Genomic DNA, 25,482 nt, shown 5'->3' on the forward strand with positions numbered 1-25,482 from the left:
GCAGTGTGACCTGCTGAACTTCTTGAATCTGGAACATATGCACATGCTGCTGGTGTCAACGTATATGCATCAACTTTTTCCCTTTTTTGTCTAGTGTCCCTGATGAGGGACCCTTTCTGCAGTACATTCCCGTTTGCTTTGTTTCAAAACTTTTTTGGTTTATACTTTTTCTTTTTTTATTCTTTTTTCTCCCGGAGCAAGGGGAGACATGTTGGACCTACGGTCTAATTGCACGGTGCAGCGGAAGACTGCTCCATTGTCTGCTGGGCCTCTTTTTTGCTACGAGGGAGATGGTCACCGGGGCTGGACAACAACAGACACTCTTTCTTGTTCAACACTGTGTACCACTATACAGGGGGTTCTATTTTACCTTGCCCTCTGGTACCGGTGGCCACAGCCCTCTCTCAGACTTAATGTTCTTAACTGTTTTATTGATTTCATGAAACAGATTTTCCCAGCCAGACGTGTTTGGTTTTTCAGGGAATATACCCGCACGAGTTGGGGTTGGTGCAGGGTAGGGTGGGGGGAGGGGGGTGAGTTGGTTGGGGTTTCCATGCAGACAGTTACTATAAATGTGTTAGAGTATGTACCTAAATTAAGTGTTGCTTTCCCTGAATGTTTTTTACTACTGCTGTCTATGAAGCCCCTGCTCGGGCTTGACCTAGCACAACTGCTTTGGGGTGTGTTTATGGGAGGGCTGTGTGGCGGTGGGTTGCCTGCACTTGTTACTTTTTATGTATCCATATGGCGTCTATACGGTTTCTTACCTGGAACGTGAGGGGCCTGCGTGACAAATTTAAGCGTGCGGCAGCCTTCACGTTCCTCAAAAAACAAAGGGCGGAGGTGATGGTTCTGGTTGAGACGCATGTAGAGGGTGGACTGCAGATGGCCCTCAAACGCCCTTGGATTGGGTGGGCATTTCACTCCACCCACACGTCTCATTCGCAGGGGGTTTCGGTACTTGTAGCTAAGTCTGTCCAATTTGAACTTTGCGAAATTCTTACTGACCCACAGGGCAGGTTTGTTTTTTTACATGCTAAACTCTATGGGGAACCCTACCTTATTATGGCTTTTTACATCCCCCCCCATTTAACATGAGGTTGGTGGTTGAAGGACTGTCTTTTATGTCCAGACACCAGGCGGTTCCTGTTGTCTGGCTGGGGGATTTCAACACTACGCTTAACCCCTCTCTTGATAGGCTCAAGCCCCCTGAACTGCTGATGGGGCAAGCTGGGTCTACTAGGCTGTCCAGGCTTATAACTACTGTTCACCTTGTGGACACTTGGAGATACAAATTTCCTCAAAAGAAGGAGTAATTATGCTTCTCATCCACACACGGCTCTCTTTCCCGGATTGACTTTATACTAATATCTAAACAACTCACTCCCAGACTTAAGGAAGTATTGTTTTGCCCCAGACTACTATCGGACCACAGCCCCTACTCTGTAGTGCTTGACGTACCCCTAGGTAGACCCCCGCGGGCGTGGCGACTGAATCCGTTCTGGCTGACACTACTGCCCGATGATGACACTATTGAGACGGAATGGAAAACGTTTTTTGAGAATAATGACCACACGGCATCAGTTCCGGCAGTGTGGGACACGTTTAAATTACACGCCCGATCGGTACTGACTGCCCGCATTAATAAACTCAAGGCTGACTCGGCCACTGTTATTGTTGAGGCTGAGGCAGAACTGAGCTCCAGGGAACGCACCTACGTCGATGACCCGTCTACGGCAAATGCAGATGCCCTTAGATTACAGTCGAGAGTGGTTTCTCAGCTGCACCATGACAAGGCCCGACAGAAACTTTTTTTCTCCAAACAAAAATATTTTGAATCCGGAGAAAGGGCTGGTAAGTTGCTGGCATATTTGGTCCACAGGGAAGACAGACCCCCGGTTGTTATTTCTTTGCGGGGTCAGGGTGATGAGATCATCACGGACCCTTCTGCGGTAACAGAGAGGTTTCGGGACTTTTTTGCGGACTTATACACCACTACAGTCTCAAATGACACCACCCTGATGGACCGTTTTTTGGCTCAGGTTTACCTCCCTCAGATTTCGGAGGAGCAGGTGCAGGCTCTGGAGGCCCCCCTGACCACCGATGAAATAGTAGAAGCTATTGCGGGATTTGCAAAATCCAAGTCACCAGGGTCAGATGGTCTTCCCATTGAATTTTATTCCCGTTACCAAGACATGCTGGTGCCTAGGCTTCTCGACCTTTATAGGAATCTTTTTGACACGCTAACATTGCCTCCGTCTATGAGGGAGGCAACGATGGTTTTGATTCCCAAACCTGGAAAAGATCCGGGTTTCCCGGAATCCTACCGCCCAATATCCCTATTACAGGTAGATGTTAAGATTCTGGCCAAAATACTTGCTACCAGATTGAACGTAGTGATTCTCAGTCTGATTCAGGCTGACCAGGCGGGGTTTATGCCGGGGCGGAATATGTCGTTCAATCTGCGTAGGCTATATATAAACCTTCAGGCAACCCATGAGGAGATGGGTGAGCGCGTGGTTGTGTCACTTGACACGGCCAAAGCATTTGACTCAGTAGAATGGGAGTATCTATGGAAGTGTTTAGCAGGGTACGGCTTCGGCCCGAACTTTATTCGGTGGGTGAGACTGTTGTACCATCACCCAACGGCTAAGGTGGTGGCAAATGGTTGGCCTTCCCGGGCGTTTGGCCTCGGTAGGGGTACCAGACAGGGGTGCCCACTGTCCCCGCTACTATATGCCTTGGCGGCTGAACCTTTAGCAGTGGCGATTCGGGCCGACCCTGAGATCAGGGGACTGGCGATGGGTCGACTTATCGAGAAAATCAGTCTATACGCTGATGATACGTTGTTGGACCCGGGAGGGCCGCGTGTGGCGGGAGACACAGACAGGCTTCTTGAAGCAATTACATTATGCCGCACGTCCCTTACATCCCAGATTGAGGAGGTGCAAATGGACATTTCTTTATTAAGACAAGATTTCCAGAAGCTGCGGGACCGGGTGAGAGACACTGAGACCCGTATCAGCCATGTGCAAGATGCTCTATCACCTCTGCAAAATGACACTGACCACATGCAGAAGCAAATAGACCTCCTGATTAATAAACAGGACGAAATGGAAAACCGCATACGCAGATGCAATATCCGACTGATTGGTCTTCCGGAGGGGGCTGAAGGTAAGGACCCCACAACTTTTCTGGAGCAATTGCTGATAAGCACCTATGGTAGAGAGTCTTTCACCCCCATGCTGGCGGTTGAACGCGCGCATCGCATGCCTGCCAGGCCTCCACCTCAGGGTGCACCTCCACGCACCTTAATTGCAAAACTCCTGAACTATAAGGACAGAGATGCTGCCCTCCGCATGGCCCGGGAAAAGGGTAATATCCCGGTGGGCAATACTAAAGTTGCAATATTCCCTGATTTCTCCGCGGACGTCCAGAAACGCCGGCAGGGTTTCATGGAGGCCAAACGAATATTGCGTGCACAGCAAGTGAAATACTCTATGCTTTTCCCTGCGCGCCTCAGGGTGGAGGCAGGGGACCGGGCGCTCTTCTTTGAACAACCCAGAGAGGTCATAGCATGGCTGGAACGCAGGGCGCCTCGTGATGGAGCCGCCTGAAACTCCTTGGGACATGTAAGCTACCAATTTTCTTATCCCACCCCTGGGCTCCTGGAACTCTGACAGATTGCCTGTTCTTTTTGTGCTGTTCTATTTTTGCTCAGGGAGCCTGCACCCGGGGCGTATGTTCTCTCTCTTTAAACTCTTACTGCAGTGTGACCTGCTGAACTTCTTGAATCTGGAACATATGCACATGCTGCTGGTGTCAACGTATATGCATCAACTTTTTCCCTTTTTTGTCTAGTGTCCCTGATGAGGGACCCTTTCTGCAGTACATTCCCGTTTGCTTTGTTTCAAAACTTTTTTGGTTTATACTTTTTCTTTTTTTATTCTTTTTTCTCCCGGAGCAAGGGGAGACATGTTGGACCTACGGTCTAATTGCACGGTGCAGCGGAAGACTGCTCCATTGTCTGCTGGGCCTCTTTTTTGCTACGAGGGAGATGGTCACCGGGGCTGGACAACAACAGACACTCTTTCTTGTTCAACACTGTGTACCACTATACAGGGGGTTCTATTTTACCTTGCCCTCTGGTACCGGTGGCCACAGCCCTCTCTCAGACTTAATGTTCTTAACTGTTTTATTGATTTCATGAAACAGATTTTCCCAGCCAGACGTGTTTGGTTTTTCAGGGAATATACCCGCACGAGTTGGGGTTGGTGCAGGGTAGGGTGGGGGGAGGGGGGTGAGTTGGTTGGGGTTTCCATGCAGACAGTTACTATAAATGTGTTAGAGTATGTACCTAAATTAAGTGTTGCTTTCCCTGAATGTTTTTTACTACTGCTGTCTATGAAGCCCCTGCTCGGGCTTGACCTAGCACAACTGCTTTGGGGTGTGTTTATGGGAGGGCTGTGTGGCGGTGGGTTGCCTGCACTTGTTACTTTTTATGTATCCATATGGCGTCTATACGGTTTCTTACCTGGAACGTGAGGGGCCTGCGTGACAAATTTAAGCGTGCGGCAGCCTTCACGTTCCTCAAAAAACAAAGGGCGGAGGTGATGGTTCTGGTTGAGACGCATGTAGAGGGTGGACTGCAGATGGCCCTCAAACGCCCTTGGATTGGGTGGGCATTTCACTCCACCCACACGTCTCATTCGCAGGGGGTTTCGGTACTTGTAGCTAAGTCTGTCCAATTTGAACTTTGCGAAATTCTTACTGACCCACAGGGCAGGTTTGTTTTTTTACATGCTAAACTCTATGGGGAACCCTACCTTATTATGGCTTTTTACATCCCCCCCCATTTAACATGAGGTTGGTGGTTGAAGGACTGTCTTTTATGTCCAGACACCAGGCGGTTCCTGTTGTCTGGCTGGGGGATTTCAACACTACGCTTAACCCCTCTCTTGATAGGCTCAAGCCCCCTGAACTGCTGATGGGGCAAGCTGGGTCTACTAGGCTGTCCAGGCTTATAACTACTGTTCACCTTGTGGACACTTGGAGATACAAATTTCCTCAAAAGAAGGAGTAATTATGCTTCTCATCCACACACGGCTCTCTTTCCCGGATTGACTTTATACTAATATCTAAACAACTCACTCCCAGACTTAAGGAAGTATTGTTTTGCCCCAGACTACTATCGGACCACAGCCCCTACTCTGTAGTGCTTGACGTACCCCTAGGTAGACCCCCGCGGGCGTGGCGACTGAATCCGTTCTGGCTGACACTACTGCCCGATGATGACACTATTGAGACGGAATGGAAAACGTTTTTTGAGAATAATGACCACACGGCATCAGTTCCGGCAGTGTGGGACACGTTTAAATTACACGCCCGATCGGTACTGACTGCCCGCATTAATAAACTCAAGGCTGACTCGGCCACTGTTATTGTTGAGGCTGAGGCAGAACTGAGCTCCAGGGAACGCACCTACGTCGATGACCCGTCTACGGCAAATGCAGATGCCCTTAGATTACAGTCGAGAGTGGTTTCTCAGCTGCACCATGACAAGGCCCGACAGAAACTTTTTTTCTCCAAACAAAAATATTTTGAATCCGGAGAAAGGGCTGGTAAGTTGCTGGCATATTTGGTCCACAGGGAAGACAGACCCCCGGTTGTTATTTCTTTGCGGGGTCAGGGTGATGAGATCATCACGGACCCTTCTGCGGTAACAGAGAGGTTTCGGGACTTTTTTGCGGACTTATACACCACTACAGTCTCAAATGACACCACCCCGATGGACCGTTTTTTGGCTCAGGTTTACCTCCCTCAGATTTCGGAGGAGCAGGTGCAGGCTCTGGAGGCCCCCCTGACCACCGATGAAATAGTAGAAGCTATTGCGGGATTTGCAAAATCCAAGTCACCAGGGTCAGATGGTCTTCCCATTGAATTTTATTCCCGTTACCAAGACATGCTGGTGCCTAGGCTTCTCGACCTTTATAGGAATCTTTTTGACACGCTAACATTGCCTCCGTCTATGAGGGAGGCAACGATGGTTTTGATTCCCAAACCTGGAAAAGATCAGGGTTTCCCGGAATCCTACCGCCCAATATCCCTATTACAGGTAGATGTTAAGATTCTGGCCAAAATACTTGCTACCAGATTGAACGTAGTGATTCTCAGTCTGATTCAGGCTGACCAGGCGGGGTTTATGCCGGGGCGGAATATGTCGTTCAATCTGCGTAGGCTATATATAAACCTTCAGGCAACCCATGAGGAGATGGGTGAGCGCGTGGTTGTGTCACTTGACACGGCCAAAGCATTTGACTCAGTAGAATGGGAGTATCTATGGAAGTGTTTAGCAGGGTACGGCTTCGGCCCGAACTTTATTCGGTGGGTGAGACTGTTGTACCATCACCCAACGGCTAAGGTGGTGGCAAATGGTTGGCCTTCCCGGGCGTTTGGCCTCGGTAGGGGTACCAGACAGGGGTGCCCACTGTCCCCGCTACTATATGCCTTGGCGGCTGAACCTTTAGCAGTGGCGATTCGGGCCGACCCTGAGATCAGGGGACTGGCGATGGGTCGACTTATCGAGAAAATCAGTCTATACGCTGATGATACGTTGTTATATCTAGCGGACTCTGGCCCTTCCCTTGCAAAGGCCCTCCGCATGATAGAATGGTTCGGTAGCTTTTCCGGTCTCCGCATAAACTGGGATAAATCCCAAATTTTACCTATTGACAGTTTTCCACAGTCGGAGTCCCAGGCCAGTCTGCCTCTTCAGCGAGTTGGCACTATTAAATATTTGGGGGTCTATGTCTCTAGGAACCCAGCTGATTACATTGTGTTGAATGTAGAACCATTGTTTGCCCTGGTACGTACCAAGATTCAGGCCTGGTCCCGTCTCCCCCTAGGGGTTTGGGGACGAGTTAATCTGATTAAAATGGTCCTATTACCTAAACTATTATATGTATTGTGGCATGCCCCGGTATATTTGCCATTGAAATACTTTAAATCCCTTGAAAGTCTCCTTAGGCCCTTTGTGTGGGGAACTGCTAGACACAAACTTGCTTGGCAGGCTTTGAAAAGCCCGACTGATATGGGGGGCATGGCCCTTCCAGATCTGAATCTTTACTATGTTGCCTCACAACTGTCTCAACTTTTTCACATAGACAAGACTGATAAACAACGCTTTCTAACTCTTCTATGCCCCACTTGGGCACAAATTGCAGATGACCCGATTGCGGCTATCTCGACGGGAGCGGGGAACTCTGCCATGGAGCCCGGTAAACATTCCATGCTCTTTCATTACAGAAAGATCTGGGATCTGGCATCCACTAAACTAAACTGTGGCATCGCCGAATGACTATACCCCACTTTGGCATAACAAACATTTGCCGGAACTTCAAAAGCTCCAGGGTATACAGCTATGGGTATCGAGGGGAATATACTACCTACACCACCTAATTCACCAGGGTGTTGTTAAAACGTTTCGGGCACTGCAGGAGGAATTTAATGTTCCAAACACTATGTTATTTCAATACCTACAGGTTCGGCATGCACTTGGAGCACAATTTTCGCAGTCATTGCCTCGGCCTGCTCCCAATCCTGTTGTCGCCATAGTGAAGGATAATGATCCCAAAAAGCTAATCTCGTGCTTCTATGGCATGCTTACGGCCCCCGTCTCGGCGAGACTAGCGTATGCTCTCAAGTCCCGCTGGGAGGGCGATGTGGGTGCTTTGACAGACGAGGAATGGGAGGAGGCTCTGGAAACGTGCAAATTGGTGTCCCCTAGGCTCCAGGACAGGCTATCTCAGATCTACATAGTACATAAAGCATACCTCACCCCACTTAGGACTGCTAAATATAATGCGAATCAATCAACGCTCTGCTCAATGTGTTCCCTTGAGACTGGGACGTTTTTCCATCTTATATGGGCTTGCCCCAAGCTGCAGGAACTCTGGCAGCAGGTGGTGTCATTTCTATATGATGTCATGGGTTCCCCTTTGGCCCTCGATCCCAAACCCTGTCTACTAGGGATATTTCCTGACGTATTGGATAAAATTACTAGCACTTTCTTACAGGAAACTTTGTTTTCTGTTCGAAAGGTGATAGCTAGACAGTGGATGAGGCCCCTTCCACCCCGAATTGAGGACTGGAAGCGGGAAGTTAATTCTACTCTCCCATATAAAAAAATTTTGTATAAAAACAGGGGTTGTCCTGCTAAATACCATAGAATCTGGGATAAATGGTTGCAGGAGGTTGCCACGTGTGATGAGGGAATTTGATGTTCTGTTGCGATGAATAACATGTCACTATTGGGATCCTTTGTTCTTCGTCTGTGATGTATGGTGACTACTGGTTTGGAGAACTGTATTTTCTTTACTGTTATGGCTATGATGCAACACCTCTTTAATGTTTGATATGTACCTTTATGACTGTACTCTTGTACTAATGTTCAATAAATATTACCTGTTTGAATGGAAAGAAAAAAAAAAATCACTTGCGGCTATTGTCGGGTCCCGTAATACAGAGAACACTCAATGAGTGTTCTCTGCATTAGCCGACAATTCATTCATTCATTGATAAAAAAAAAAAAAAAAAAAAAAGCGTGGGGGTTCCCCTAAATTCAATTACCAGGCCCTTCAGGTCTGACATGGATATTAAGGAGAACCCCGTGTCAAATTTTAAAAAAAATTGACGTGGGGGTCCCCCTAAATATCCATAACCAGACCCTTCAGGTCTGATATGGATATTAAGGGGAACCCCGCATCAAATTAAAAAAATTTTTACGTGGGGGTCCCTCTAAAAATCCATATCAGACCCTTTATCCGAGCACGCAACCTGGCAGGCCGCAGGAAAAGAGGGGGGGACGAGAGAGCGCCCCCCCTCCCTCCTGAACCGTACCAGGCCACATACCCTCAACATTGGGAGGATGCTTTGGGGGTCTGTGACCCCTCAAAGCACCTTGTCCCCATGTTGATGAGGACAAGGGCCTCATCCTCACAACCCTGGCCGTTGGTTGTGAGGGTCTGCGGGCGGGGGGCTTATCAGAATCTGGAAGCCCCCTTTAACAAGGGGACCCCCAGATCTCAATTTGTTTTCTTTATTTTCAGCTGAAGGACTGAATTAAATAAAATATCAGATATGGTGGTCTTGCCCACTAATTCAAACCTTCTGGAAGTCAGTTCATGAAACCATTAAATCAATCACTTCAGAACATTTAAGCTTTTACCCAGCCCAATACCTTTTACATTTCAACTCCATCCCCAGGAAAAAATACCTGAAGTCACTACCTATGTTCATGGTAAATGCAGCACGACATTGTATCCCCTACCATTGGCGTTCTACTGATATTCCAACAAAAGTCGAGTGGTTTAGAAGAATAAATAATATAGAACAAATTGAAGAACTCATAAGCATCTCTCAGGAAAAGATAATGGAGTTCTCTGAAACTTGGCATGATTGGATAGTTTTCAAAAACTCTTATGCCGCGTACACATGGTCGGAATTCCAGCCAGAAAAAGACCAATGAGAGCTTTTCATCGGAAAATGTGACCGTGTGTATGCTCCATCGGAATTTAGCTGTCCGAATTTCCGCCAGCCAAACATGTATAGCATGTTCTCAATTTTCCCGAAGGAAAAACATTCTATCGGTAATTCCGATTGTGTGTATGCAATTCCGGCACGCAAAAAACTACGCATGCTTAGATTCAACTACGAGATGGAAGCTATTGGCTACTGGCTATTGAACTTCGTTTTTCTAGTCACGTCATATGTGTTGTACGTCATCGCGTTATAAATGATCGGAATTTGATGTGACCGCGTGTGGGCAAGACAGCTTGAGCCAAATTCCGTCGGAATTCCGTTGGGAAAACCATCAGAGCTTTTTCTGACGAGAATTCTGATCATGTGTACGCGGCATTAGTCTTATAAAACAATTATCAAGCAGTAATATTATAGCTTGCATGTCACGGGGAAAAATTCATTACATTATGAGTATTAGTCTTACAAATATGCAAATATCCTCTTTCTCCACCTTTTTTTTTTTCCCCCTCATTGTCCAAACTGAATATATATTCCATAACAAACTAGCAAGTTTGTTTAAAACAATCAATAAATAAATAAATAATAACGGTGAAATATGCTGTAATGTATCCACAAGTAAATGTTTTAATCAGTTAAATACGATGACCATAACCCTCTGTAAAATGTACTTCAACTAAATTGTTATTGTCAATAAGCTTGTATATTCATATCTGTATTATGTTGTAACTTGTTCTATGATACACTTAATGAACTTTGTGAAACAAAAAAAAAAAAAGATCAGATTCCCCCATCCACACAAGTGATGTGGATGGAGGAATCCTTCCCGCTGTGACATTGTCTTGTGACAGCGAGGACTTTCTGCTGTGAGAATACACTGATCACGATTGGTTGCAGACAGTGATCGATTAAAATTTTCCAACGTTGCTGTTCAACGGAAGTTGATCTAACAATCTCCTTCCATCAGACAGGGATAAAACTTTTTCGCAGAAGGGAGTTTAACAAGACTCATGGCCACTCATTAAAATTAGAAGAAAAGAGGTTTAACCTTAAACTACGTAGAGGGTTCTTTACTGTAAGAGTGGCAAGGATGTGGAATTCCCTTCCACAGGCGGTGGTCTCAGGGCATTGATATTTTCAATAAACTATTAGATAAGCACCTGAACGACCACAACATACAGGGATATACAATGTAATACTGACATATAATCACACACATAGGTTGGACTTGATAGACATGTGTCTTTTTTCAACCTCACCTACTATGTAACTATGTAAGGGAGGGACACACACAGATTGAAACTCCGTCCTGAAACAGCTGAATTTCAATCTGTCTGTACTCACCTTAAAGTTAGTTAGAAATACAAAAATTGAGATTTTTTTTTTACATTGTGATTCAATGCAGGATATTAGTGCCCTCCATACTAATAATAGAGACACACCTGTGTTACCTGGGCTTAGTCAACCGGTATAAAAGCCAATGTTTGGCGAGGGAAAAGTAAACTGGGCGATTTCCCACACCCCCAAGTCCATAAATGTTCCCACGCCATGCAAAAAAAAATGCAGTGTGGTGTTTAGTTGCTGTGCCTTTTTTCATGCCAGGTCATAATCCAGTTGGTAAAGCTGCAGAAAGCGCAATGCACTTTGTTGGATAAAATACAATCAGCTGCTCTTTCCCTGTCCCGAGTGCCAATTGATTTCAGCATGCCCATGGAAATGTGCCCAGAGTGCTCTGAATGTACCTAGAAGAGTTCTCCCCACTCAATTGTAGGGCTGGAGTGTAAACCAAAACTTACTGTTGGAAGATGCATGGGAAGGAGCTTCTCCACATTGATTGCTGGGAGTCCTATGAGATATGCTGCTCGTGGTTTGGCTGTGTTTTGGGTTGACTTGTGGTTGTGGTTCTGCAGGGTACAGAATACAGGGATGTAAAGATTATATTGTAGTTTCAGAACATGTATAAAGAACACCACACCAGATCTCTCTATTAATCTGAGATAATTCTACATTTTAGAGTTATTTCCAGAAGAAGAACATAGGGGCCAAAAGGGACATTGTCAGAGGTGCCAAAACCCCTTCTATTTCTCCAACCCAAATGAACATTAAGCCCGACTCTTCTCATATCCCTGATAGAGTTTCAAAGTTATTATTGTTTCCTTTACTGGAATATACAGTATATGACTCTGAGCACTATAGGAAGTGAAGACCAATGTGTGTACAGCCCCTGGGTGTGATGTGTAGTGGTGGGGTGGAGAACATGACTTACCTTTGGAAGATGAATGGGAATGAGCTATTGTCTTGTTGGGGGTCTTGTGAAATAAGTTGCTTGTAAAATTGCCTTGTTGTGGAGTGACTTGTGGTTCTGCAGGGTACAGAATAGAGACATATAAGGGCGCATTTACTAAAGACAAATAGACTGTGCACTTTACAGAGTGTAGATGCTTCAGAACTTAGTAAATGAGCAGAGGCTCTGCTGACTTCCATCATCCAATCATGTGCAAGCAAAAATGCTGTTTTTAAAAAAAAACTTGCACGTAATTGGATATTCTTTGCGAGGTGAAGGTTTACCTCATTTACTAAGCTCTGGAGCAATTGTACTTGCAGAGCACAACTGCACTTTGTAAAGTGAAGAGTCTAGTTGCCTTTAGTAAATCAACCCCATAGTGTTTAAACTGTAGTTTCTGTAAAGAACATCAACTGTGTCCATCAAGCTGAAAAAATCTTTAATTTTACATTTATTTTCAGAACAAGAATAAAAAGTATTTGCCCAAGGAGGGCATTGTCAAAGGGGCCAAAGTCCCTCCCATTTCTCAAACCTTACTGAATGTTAAAGTGATACAAAAGGTTTGCTTCAAAAAAATAATAATAACAAACATGTTATACTTACCTGCTCTGTGCAAGGGTTTTGCACAGAGTGGCCCCCGATCCTCCTTTTCTGGGGTACCCCAGCTGCGCTCCTAGCTCCTCCTCTTCACCGGGTGCCCCCACAGAGAGCCGATTTGCATGGGGGCACCTGTGAGGGCGCGCTCCCAAATTCCGCTGCAGCTTACATTAACACAGACAGCAAGACTTGGCCCCACCCCCTGGCTCCCACGTCACTGGAGCCAATGGCTCCTGCTGCTATTAATCTATCCAATGAGGACAGCTGGAGCTCCTGGGCTCGTCCTCGATGCTGGAAAGACTGGGTTCAGGTAAATAAAGGGGGGGGGGGGGTGCTGCAGGACAGGGGATATTTCGCCTTAATGCATAGAATGCATTAAGGTGAAAAACCTTGAGACTTTACAACCCCTTTAACCCCCCTGGCGATATGATTATGTCCGATTTTTGTGTCTCAAAGCAGTACAATGTTTTGCATAGAAATTTGGCATTTTATATTGTAGTCCTGTAATTCTTAGGAATAACACACTTAAATCTGTGCAAACAAAAATCTAGTAGACATCCCGGGTATGATAAAGCTTAAAACACGAAATCATAAATTATAATATAATAAATAACTATAAATAATTATAAAAAATAATAATATAATAATAAAATTAATTTCCCCATGAATCGCTATCGCTCAATTCTGCAAGTGTTCTAATTTACTATCGCTGTTTTCAAGCTGGTCTAAAACCACTTTTGACGTAAAGGGAGACTTTTTGGTTGCTATGGACAATCTCCAGTTTCCAGGCAGAAAGAACAGTGTATATAATATAAAACTGCATGCAGGGCACTGGACAAAGCACTAGGGGCAAAATGGATGTGAAATGATTTTATACAGTAATGTAATCTGTAAGATTACGGTGTACTGCATGTGTTATGATTTGTGTACTTTTTGAATTTGTCGCCGGGCTCCGCTCCCACGCGTTGCGTCGCTCGCAGGCAACGGAGCATGGCTCACAGAGCATCGTGTGGAGGACAGAGCCCGCAGTCACAGGGGACATCGCAGGATCCTGGTGACAAGGTAAGTATACTGTACCAGGATTCTGCAATGCAATCCCAAGTCTGGCTCGGGGGTTACCGCTAATGGTACTGGAATTCAATCCGAGCCACACTCGGGAAAACCGTCAGGAAGGTTAAAGAATATGTCATCTCAACATTTCATATTCCTGATATGTGGTTGCTGTACCATGTACTTGTGTGAGATGATTAGGGATGAGCCGAACACCTCCCTGTTCGGTTCGCACCAGAACCTGCGAACAGACCTAAACTTCGTGTGAACTTTAGAACCCTATTAAAGTCTATGGGACTCGAACGTTCACAATCTAAAGTGCTAATTTTAAAGGGTAATATGCAGGTTACAGTCCTAAAAAGTGTTTGGGGACCCGGGTCCTGCCCCAGGGGACATGGATCAATGCAAAAAAAAGTTTTAAAAACGGCCGGTTTTTCAGGAGCAGTGATTTTAATAATGATTAAAGTGAAACAATAAAAGTGTAATATTCCTTTAAATTTCGTAGCTGGGGGGTATCTATAGTATGCCTGTGAAGGGGCGCATATTTCTGGTGCTTAGAACTGTCCCTGCACAAAGTGTCATTTGTGCAGGAAAAAAAATAGGATTTTTATATACAGCTTACCTGTAAAATCCTTTTCTTGAGAGTACATCACGGGACACAGGAGCTTCATTACATAGTGGGTTATATAGGCACCTCTGGTGATTGGACACTGGTTGACCCAATTAAAGAGAATTCCTCCCCTATATAACCCCTCCCATCAGGGAGGCACCTCAGTTTTGTAGCAAAGCAATAAGAAACCACGTAAAACCCAAGAGGGGCGGGAGCCCTGTGTCCCGTGATGTACTCTCAAGAAAAGGATTTTACAGGTAAGCTGTATATAAAAATCCTATTTTCTTGATCATACATCACGGGACACAGGAGCTTCATTACATAGTGGGATGTCCCATAGCAATGCTCAGGTTGAGGGGAGGGAGACACAGATCATGAATCTAGACCGCCAGGGACCTGAGGACCTAAACTGCAGCCTGCAGTACACTGCGCCCAAAGGCGATATCCTCCTGCCCTCTGACATCCACCTGATAGAATCTGGTGAATGTGTGGACTGATGACCAAGTCGCAGCCTTACAGATCTGAGCCAGGGAGGCCTGGTGATGCACTGCCCAAGAAGCACTTACAGCCCTAGTAGAGTGCGCCTTCACCTGAAAAGGAGGAATCTTCCCCTTTAAGTCATAGGCCTGAGAAATAACTTGTCTGATCCACTTCGAAAGAGTGGACTTTGACGCTGCCTGACCCGTTTTAGGGCCTTCTGGCAGAATAAATAAACAGTCAGTCTTTCTTATCTGAGCAGTTGCCTGAAGATAAAGACTGATTGCTCTAACCACATCTAAAGTGTGTAAGGATTCTTCCTCTGTGGACTGAGGGTTTGGAAAAAAGGATGGTAGGATTACATCCTGATTCAGGTGAAAACCTGAAACTACCTTAGGTAGAAAGGACCTGTTGGGACGCATGACCACTCGGTCCTTATGGATAATTAAATAGGGCTCTTTACAGGAAAGAGCTGCCAATTCTGATACCCTTCTAGCCGTGGATATGGCTACTAGGAACACCAGCTTCTTTGTCAGGAGAGTTAAAGAAGCCAGATGCAGAGGTTCAAATGGTTGGGCTTCTAAGGCCGAGAGAACCAAATTCAGATCCCAAGGGCATACCGGAGGTTTGACTGGCGGTCTCATCCGCATAGCCCCCTGGATAAAAGCCCGTACTAGGGAATGTGATGCAAGCGATCTTTGAAAAAAGACCGATAGGGCCGAAATCTGCACCTTGATGGTGCTTATGGCCAAATTCATTTCAAGGCCTGATTGGAGAAAGACCAAGATTCTGCTAATGACATACCTTCTAGGATGCCATCTCCTGGGTTCACACCAGGAAACATATGCCCTCCAGATCTTGTAATAGATACGCCTGGAGGCCGGTTTTCTGGCATTGACCAGAGTGGAGAGGACTGGCCCCGAAAGACCACGGCCTCTCAAAATGTGGGTCTCAGCAGCCAGACCGTCAAATTCAGACTGCGTAAAGCAGGGTGGTAAATTGGACCCTGTGAGAGCAGATCTGGCCGGAGAGGGAGGGTCCATGACCTGCCCACTGCCAACTTCATGATTTCTGCGAACCATGGTCGCCTGGGCCAAGCCGAGGCCACTAGAAGGACCGGCTTCGTCTCCCTCTTGACCCTTCCCAAGAACCTCGATAACAGCGGGTTCGGGGGGAAGGCATAGATCAGATTGTACTGATCCCAGGGAACTGTCAGAGCATCTGACCCCTGAGCAAGTGCATCTCTTGTCCTTGACACAAAGTTGTCCAGTTTCCTGTTGAATCTGGACGCAAACAAATCCACGTCTGGAGTGCCCCACTTGTGACATATGTTTTGAAACACATCGGGGTGCAGAGCCCATTCTCCTGGGCACAACTGCTGGCGGCTGAGATAATCTGCCCGCCAATTCTCCACTCCTGGAATGAAGACTGCAGAGAGGCACGGAACATGCTCTTCTGCCCAGACAAGTATGCGATTCACCTCCTTTTGGGCCACCAGACTTCTGGTACCGCCCTGGTGATTGATGTAAGCCACTGCGGTGGCATTGTCGGACTGAATCCGAACTGGGAAACCTCGCAGTCTGTGAGACCACTCTCTGAGTGTCATGTAAATTGCCCGAATCTCCAAGACATTTATGGGCAGCAGACTTTCGGTCGCAGACCATTTTCCCTGCGAGCATGTTTCCTGCAACACGGCTCCCCAGCCTGTCAGGCTGGCATCCGTGGTGACAATCTTCCATGAGAGGGGAAGAAAGGTTTTGCCCTTCAGCAAATTTTTGGTCTGTAACCACCAGACAAGACTTTGCGTGCCCGAGGGGATAAACGCATAGGAAGATCCAGGGATTGGGGCTTCCTGTTCCAAATCGCAAGGATGCATCTTTGCAGGGGCCTTGAGTGGAACTGGGCAAATGGAACAGCCTCGAAAGAGGCGACCATCTTTCCCAACAGTCTCATGTACAACCGAATGGAGGAGAATCTTCTGCCCAGAATCAGGCGCACTAGATCTCCAATGGCCAAGGCCTTTAGCTTTGGAAGGAACACCCTGCCCTGAGCGGTGTCGATAATCAGACCCAGGTAATCCAACCTGGTGGTCGGTTGTAAAGACGACTTTTCTAGGTTTATAATCCAACCTAGGCGGCCCAGATGTTCTAGCGTTTTGGTGACGCTGCGACTTAGGCATGTTGCAGTTCTCTCTACGAGAAGCAAGTCGTCTAGGTAAGCCCTGACGGCTATGCCCTGAACTCTTAAGATTGCTAAGAGAGGGTCTAGAATCTTCGTGAAGACTCGAGGGGCCGTGGCTAGGCCGAACGGCAGGGCCACAAATTGAAAATGGCGCTGCTCTACCGCGAACCTCAGAAACTTCTGGTGTGCGGGAAATATTGGCACATGGAGATATGTGTCTTTGATATCTATTGATGCCATGAATTCTCCTCCTTGCAGGGAGGAGACCACAGTGCGTATTGACTGCATCCGGAAGGTCTGGATGTGTAGAAACCGGTTTAAGTCTCTCAGATCCAAGATAGGTCTGACACTTCCGTTTGGTTTTGGAACGGTGAAGAGATTCGAATAGAAACCTGAACCCTGATCTTTCGGGCTCACCTCTACTATCACACCTTGGGATAGTAATTGATCTAAGGCCAGAAATAGCGGTTTCTGCTTTATCGGATCCCTGGGGATCCTTGACCTTAGAAAACGGGAAGGTGGAATCTCCTGAAACTCTAGCCTGTAGCCCAGAGATACTGAAGAGATCACCCATTTGTCCTGAATCTCTACCCGCCAGGCGCCTGCAAACTGCAGGAGCCTTCCCCCCACTCGGCCGAGCGGGGGCGCCCCTTCACAAGGATGTCTTGGAGGTCTGCTTGGCAGGCTTCCGCCCCCAAGTCTTTTTCTGTCCCTGGGCTCGGCCCTGAGGCTTTGCAGCCGAGGAGGGCTGAGAAGGCCGTCGCCACTGTTTAGAGCTCGACGCTTCGGGAGAGAGAGTACGCCTGAATGAAGGACGTTTACTCCTCTTGACTGGAAGGAGTGTAGATTTACCTCCCGAAATATTTTGGACGAATTTATCTAATTCCTCTCCAAACAACCGTTCCCCTTTAAACGGGAACCCAGTCAAATGCTTTTTGCATGACATTTCAGCAGCCCAATTTTTTAGCCATAGAGCCCTACGCATGTGTACCAACATGAGGGACAAACGTGATGCTTGTTGGACAGAATCCAAAATCGCATCAATTATGAAACATAAGATGTGAGGCATCTCTGCATATTTCTCTACTTCCTCATTAGGAAGGAGTTCAGACATCTGTTTAACCTGTTCCTTAAGGAACTGGCACAACCCCACGGCTGCGACTGTAGGTTGCACCACAGCGCCGGCCATGGAAAAGGAGGCTTTTAACAAGGTTTCCAGCCTTTTGTCAGCTGGGTCCTTAAATACCTGCGCATTATCCAAAGGACAAGTTAGGTTTTTATTCACACAAGAGATAGCCGCATCCACAGATGGGCCCCCCATTTCTTGGTGAAGCTTTCCTCCACGGGATAATACATAGAAAACCTCTTGGGAGGAGCAAACAGTTTATCGGGATGTCCCCAGTCCTTATACATCAAGTCAGCCATTAAAGGATGAATTGGGAAGGAACAAGCAGTCTGTGGAGCTTTCCTGACTCCCAGGGAAGAGACAGAGGATGTAGCGACTTCAGCAGCTGGCATTCTGAACGTGGTACGCACCAATTCAGTGTAATACTGCACCTGCTTTCTGAGTGCCTGGGAGGAGGGGACTGACTCCTCATCCTCTGACTGATCCGACTGCTCATGATCCCTTTCCAAACCATCGACCAGACACTGGCGAAAAAACTGAGGTGCCTCCCTGATGGGAGGGGTTATATAGGGGAGGAATTCTCTTTAATTGGGTCAACCAGTGTCCAATCACCAGAGGTGCCTATATAACCCACTATGTAATGAAGCTCCTGTGTCCCGTGATGTATGATCAAGAAAGTCTTTTAAAATCACTTGCGGCTATTGTCGGGTCCCGTAATACAGAGAACACTCAATGAGTGTTCTCTGCATTAGCCAACAATTCATTCATTCATTGATAAAAAAAAAAAAAAAAAAAAGCGTGGGGGTTCCCCTAAATTCAATTACCAGGCCCTTCAGGTCTGACATGGATATTAAGGGGAACCCCGTGTCAAATTTAAAAAAAAATTGACGTGGGGGTCCCCCTAAATATCCATAACCAGACCCTTCAGGTCTGATATGGATATTAAGGGGAACCCCGCATAAAATTAAAAAATTTTTTACGTGGGGGTCCCTCTAAAAATCCATATCAGACCCTTTATCCGAGCACGCAACCTGGCAGGCCGCAGGAAAAGAGGGGGGGACGAGAGAGCGGCCCCCCCTCCCTCCTGAACCGTGCCAGGCCACATACCCTCAACATTGGGAGGATGCTTTGGGGTCTGTGACCCCTCAAAGCACCTTGTCCCCATGTTGATGAGGACAAGGGCCTCATCCTCACAACCCTGGCCGTTGGTTGTGAGGGTCTGCGGGCGGGGGGCTTATCAGAATCTGGAAGCCCCCTTTAACAAGGGGACCCCCAGATCCCGCCCCCCCCTGTTTGAAATGGTAAGGGGGTACAAAAGTACCCCTACCATTTCACAAAGAAAGTGTCAAAATGGTTAAATAAGACAAACACACTTTTGAAAAATTCCTTTATTAAAAAAAAAAAAAAAAAAAAAAAGATTCCAGCGGTGCTAATCCACTCTTGCTATCCAGCGACGGGTCTCCGGGGTCCAGCGATTGATGATCATATCCAGCGACGGGGGATCTCTCAGTCCAGCGCTGTCCATACATCCTTCTTCTGTCTCCACTCCGGAGACACTGCAGAGATCCCAGCGCTGACGTTTCTTATATTAGGAGGGCGGGGCCACCCGTCACCTGACCCCGCCCCTCTGATGCTGGAGAGGGAAGCCAGGGGTTCCCCAGTGACGTGTGGGTGACCCCGCCCCCTCGGATGTAACGCAGGTTTCCGTTACATCAGAGGGGGCGGGGTCACCCATACATCACTGGGGAACCCCTGGCTTCCCTCTCCAGCGTCAGAGGGGCGGGGTCAGGTGACGGGTGGCCCCGCCCTCCTAATATAAGAAACGTCAGCGCTGGGATCTCTGCAGTGTCTCCGGAGTGGAGACAGAAGAAGGATGTATGGACAGTGCTGGACTGAGAGATCCCCCGTCGCTGGATATGATCATCCATCGCTGGACCCCGGAGACCCGTCGCTGGATAGCAAGAGTGGATTAGCACCGCTGGAATCTTTTTTTTATTTTTTTTATTTTTAATAAAGGAATTTTTTAAAAGTGTGTTTGTCTTATTTAACCATTTTGACACTTTCTTTGTGAAATGGTAGGGGTACTTTTGTACCCCCTTACCATTTTAAACAGGGGGGGGCCGGGATCTGGGGGTCCCCTTGTTAAAGGGGGCTTCCAGATTCTGATAAGCCCCCCGCCCGCTGACCCTCACAACCAACGGCCAGGGTTGTGAGGATGAGGCCCTTGTCCTTATCAACATGGGGACAAGGTGCTTTGAGAGGTCACAGACCCCCAAAGCATCCTCCCAATGTTGAGGGTATGTGGCCTGGTACGGTTCAGGAGGGAGGGGGGGCAGCTCTCTCGTCCCCCCCTCTTTTCCTGCGGCCTGCCAGGTTGCGTGCTTGGATAAAGGGTCTGATATGGATTTTTAGGGGGACTCCACATCAATTTTTTTTTTAAATTTGATGCGGGGTTCCCCTTAATATCCATATCAGACCTGAAGGGTCTGGTTATGGATATTTAGGGGGACCCCCACGTCAATTTTTTTTTTAAATTTGACACGGGGTTCCCCTTAATATCCATGTCAGACCTGAAGGGCCTGGTAATTGAATTTAGGGGAACCCCTACGCTTTTTTTTTTTTTTTTTATCAATGAATGAATGAATTGTCGGCTAATGCAGAGAACACTCATTGAGTGTTCTCTGTATTACGGGACCCCACAATAGCCACAAGTGATTTTAAAATACTTTTTTTCCTGCACAAATGACACTTTGTGCAGGGACAGTTCTAAGCACCAGAAACATGCGCCCCTTCACAGGCATACTATAGATACCCCCCAGCTACGAAATTTAAAGGAATATTACACTTTTATTGTTTCACTTTAATCATTATTAAAATCACTGCTCCTTAAAAACCGGCCGTTTTTAAAACTTTTTTTTGCATTGATCCATGTCCCCTGGGGCAGGACCCGGGTCCCCAAACACTTTTTAGGACAGTAACCTGCATATTACCCTTTAAAATTAGCACTTTAGATTTCTCCCATAGACTTGTATAGGGTGTTCCGGCTTTTCGAATTTGCTGCGAACAGCCCAAATTGTTCACTGTTCGCTGAACAGGCGAACAGGCAATGTTCGAGTAGAACATGAGTTTGACTCGAACTCGAAGCTCATCCCTAGAGATGATATTAGGAATTGCTCTCCATCTGCTTTAGGATGGTGCTGTAAATCACTTTGAGGGCTTCCCATACTGATTTATGTTAAAAAGCCAACTGTAAAGCTGGGTGTACAATTTGTTTTCTTTTTGTTAAGCTGAAGGACTTAATGAAATAAAAGATCAGGTTCCCCCATCCACACAAGTGATGTGGATGGAGGAATCTTTCCCGCTGTGACATTGTCTTGTGACAGCGAGGACTTTCTGCTGTGAGAATACACTGATCACGATTGGTTTCAGACAGTTGATCGATTAAAATTTTCCAACGTTGCTGTTCAACAGAAGTTGATCTAACAATCTCCTTCCATCAGACAGGGATAAAACTTTTTTGCAGAAGGGAGTTTAACAAGACTCATCGCCACTCATTAAAATTAGAAGAAAAGAGGTTTAACTACATAGAGGGTTCTTTACTGTAAGAGCGGCAAGGATGTGGAATTCCCTTCCACAGGCGGTGGTCTCAGGGCATTGATAGATTAAAGAAACTATTAGATAAGCACCTGAATGACCACAACATACAGGGATATACAATGTAATACTCACATATAATCACATACATAGGTTGGACTTGATAGACTTGTGTCTTTTTTCAACCTCACCTACTATGTAACTATGTAAGGGAGGGACACACACAGATTGAAACTCCGTCCTGAAAGAGCTGAATTTCAATCTGTCTGTACTCACCTTAAAGTTAGTTAGAAATACAAAAATTGAGATTTTTTTTACATTGTGATTCAATGTAGGATATTAGTGCCCTCCATACTAATAATAGAGACACACCTGTGTTACCTGGGCTTAGTCAACCGGTATAAAAGCCAATGTTTGGCGAGGGAAAAGTAAACTGGGCGATTTCCCACACCCCCAAGTCCATAAATGTTCCAACACCATGCAAAAAAAATGCAGAGTGGTGTTTAGTTGCTGTGCCTTTTTTCATGCCAGGTCATAATCCAGTTGGTAAAGCTGCAGAAAGCGCAATGCACTGTGTTGGATAAAATACAATCAGCTGCTCTTGCGCTGTCCCGAGTGCCAACTGATTTCAGCATGCCCATGGAAATGTGCCCAGAGGGCTCTGAATGTACCTAGAAGAGTTCTCCTCACTCAATTGTAGGGCTGGAGTGTAAACCAAAACTTACTGTTGGAAGATGCATGGGAAGGAGCTTCTCCACATTGATTGCTGGGTGTCCTATGAGATATGTTGCTCGTGGTTTGGCTTTGTTCTGGGTTGACTTGTGGTTGTGGTTCTGCAGGGTACAGAATACAGGGATGTAAAGATTATATTGTATTTTCAGAACATGTATAAAGAACACCACACCAGATCTCTCTATTAATCTGAGATAATTCCACATTTTAGAGTTATTTCCAGAAGAAGAACATAGGGGCCAAAGGGACATTGTCAGAGGTGCCAAAACCCCTTCTATTTCTCCAACCCAAATAAACATTAAGCCCGACTCTTCTCATATCCCTGATAGAGTTTCAAAGTTATTATTGTTTCCTTTACTGGAATATACAGTAAATGACTCTGAGCACTATAGGAAGTGAAGATCAATGTGTGTACAGCCCCTGGGTGTGATGTGTAGTGGTGGGGTGGAGAACATGACTTACCTTTGGAAGATGAATGGGAATGAGCTATTCTCTTGTTGGGGGTCTTGTGAGATAAGTTGCTTGTAAAATTGCCTTGTTCTGGAGTGACTTGTGGTTCTGCAGGGTACAGAATAGAGACATATAAGGGTGCATTTACTAAAGACAAATAGACTGTGCACTTTACAGAGTGTAGATGCTCCAGAACTTAGTAAATGAGCAGAGGCTCTGCTGACTTCCATCATCCAATCATGTGCAAGCAAAAATGCTGTTTTAAAAAAAAAACTTGCACGTGATTGGATATTCTTTGCAAGGTGAAGGTTTACCTCATTTACTAAGCTCTGGAGCAATTGTACTTGCAGAGCTCAACTGCACTTTGTAAAGTGAAGAGTCTAGTTGCCTTTAGTAACTCAACCCCATAGTGTTTAAACTGTAGTTTCTATAAAGAACATCACATCAACTGTGTCCACCGAGCTGAAAAAATCCTTAATTTTACATTTATTTTCAGAACAAGAATAAAACGTATTTGCCCAAGGAGGGCATTGTCAAAGGTGCCAAAGTCCCTCCCATTTCTCAAACCTTACTGAATGTTAAAGTGATATGAAAGGTTTGCTTTAAAAAAAAAAATAACAAACATGTTATACTTACCTGCTCTGTGCAAGGGTTTTGCACAGAGTGGCCCCCGATCCTCCTTTTCTGGGGTACCCCGGCTGTGCTCCTAGCTCCTCCTCTTCACCGGGTGCCCCCACAGAGAGCCGATTTGCATGGGGGCATCCGTGAGGGCGCGCTCCCAAATTCCGCTGCAGCGTCCATTAACACAGACAGCAAGACTTGGCCTTTCCCCCCTGGCTCCCACCTCACTGGAGCCAATGGCTCCTGCTGCTATCAATCTATTCAATGAGGACCGAAGCCAACAGCTGGAGCTCCTGGGCTCGTCCTCGATGCTGGAAAGACTGGGTTCAGGTAAGTAAAAGGGGGGGATCTGGGGGGAGGGGTGCTGTAGTACAGGGGTTTTTTCACCTTAATGCGTTCTATACATAAAGGTAAAAAAATCTTGAGACATTACAACCCCTTTAACCTCCCTGGCGGTATGATTATGTCCGATTTTTGCGTCTCAAAGCGGTACAATGTTTTGCATAGAAATTTGGCATTTTATATTGTAGTCATGTAATTCTTAGTAATAACACACTTAAATCTGTCCAAACAAAAATCTAGTAGACATCCCGGGTATGATAAAGCTTGAAACACGAAATCATAAATTATAATATAATAAATAACTATAAATAATTATAAAAAATAATAATATAATAATAAAATGAATTTCCCCATGAATCACTATCGCTCAATTCTGCAAGTGTTCTAATTTACTATCGCTGTTTTCAAGCTGGTCTAAAACCACTTTTGACGTAAAGGGAGACTTTTTGGTTGCTATGGACAATCTCCAGTTTCCAGGCAGAAAGAACAGTGTATATAATATAAAACTGCATGCAGGGCACTGGACAAAGCACTGGGGGCAAAATGGATGTGAAATGATTTCATACAGTAATGTAATCTGTAAGATTACGGTGTACTGCATGTGTTATGATTTGTGTACTTTTTGAATTTATCGCCGGGCTCCGCTCCCACGCATTGCGACGCTCGCAGGCAACGGAGCCCAAATCACAGAACATCGTGTGGAGGAAAGAGTCCGCAGTCACAGGGGACATCGCAGGATCCTGGTGACAAGGTAAGTATACTGTACCAGGATTCTGCAATGCAATCCCAAGTCTGGCTCGGGGGTTACCGCTAATGGTACTGAAATTCAATCCGAGCCACACTCGGGAAAACCGTCAGGAAGGTTAAAGAATATTTCATGTCAACATTTCATATTCCTGATATGTGGTTGCTGTACCATGTACTTGTATGAGATGATATTAGGAATTGCTCTCCATCTGCTTTAGGATGGTGCTGTAAATCACTTTGAGGGCTTCCCATACCAATTTTATGTTAAAAAGCCAACAGTAAAGCTGGATGTACAATTTGTTTTCTTTTTGTTCAGCTGAAGGACTGAATGAAATAAAAGATCAGATTCCCCCATCCACACAAGTGATGTGGATGGAGGAATCCTTCCCGCTGTGACATTGTCTTGTGACAGCGAGGACTTTCTGCTGTGAGAATACACTGATCACGATTGGTTGCAGACAGTGATCGATTAAAATTTTCCAACGTTGCTGTTCAACGGAAGTTGATCTAACAATCTATTTCCGTCAGACAGGGATAAAACTTTTTTGCAGAAGGGAGCTTAACAAGATTCATGGCCACTCATTAAAATTAGAAGAAAAGAGGTTTAACTACGTAGAGGGTTCTTTACTGTAAGAGCGGCAAGGATGTGGAATTCCCTTCCACAGGCAGTGGTCTCAGGGCATTGATAGTTTCAAGAAACTATTAGCTAAGCACCTGAATGACCACAACATACAGGGATATACAATGTAATACTGACATGTAATCACACACATAGGTTGGACTTGATAGACTTGTGTCTTTTTTCAACCTCACCTACTATGTAACTATGTAAGGGAGGGACACACACAGATTGGAACTCCGTCCTGAAACAGCTGAATTTCAATCTGTCTGTACCCACCTTAAAGTTAGTTAGAAATACAAAAATTGAGATTTTTTTACGTTGTGATTCAATGCAGGATATTAGTGCCCTCCATACTAATAATAGAGACACACCTGTGTTACCTGGGCTTAGTCAACCGGTATAAAAGCCAATGTTTGGCAAGGGAAAAGTAAACTGGGTGATTTCCCACACCCCCAAGTCCATAAATGTTCCAACGCCATGCAAAAAAAAAATGCAGTGTGGTGTTTAGTTCC

General features: G+C 45.9%; 1 protein-coding gene across 1 annotated transcript in view; it reads right to left on the bottom strand.

The window, feature by feature from the left end:
* Positions 1-24,600, bottom strand: part of LOC143925645 (uncharacterized) — a 68,637-nt gene extending 44,037 nt beyond the window's left edge. Inside the window, exons 1-5 of the mRNA XM_077450111.1 lie at positions 24,525-24,600; positions 22,651-22,746; positions 22,182-22,289; positions 11,804-11,899; positions 11,334-11,441 (exon numbers count right to left, since the gene is read on the bottom strand). Coding sequence (XP_077306237.1) covers positions 11,334-11,441; positions 11,804-11,899; positions 22,182-22,289; positions 22,651-22,746; positions 24,525-24,600 — 484 coding nt within the window. The remainder of the gene's footprint in view (positions 1-11,333; positions 11,442-11,803; positions 11,900-22,181; positions 22,290-22,650; positions 22,747-24,524) is intronic.
* Between the last annotated feature and the right edge of the window lie 882 nt (positions 24,601-25,482).

Source organism: Lithobates pipiens, unplaced genomic scaffold, assembly GCF_037356315.1.
Source record: "Lithobates pipiens isolate NorthernLeopardFrog02 unplaced genomic scaffold, aLitPip1_a1.2 Scaffold_22, whole genome shotgun sequence".
Taxonomy (NCBI): domain Eukaryota; kingdom Metazoa; phylum Chordata; class Amphibia; order Anura; family Ranidae; genus Lithobates; species Lithobates pipiens.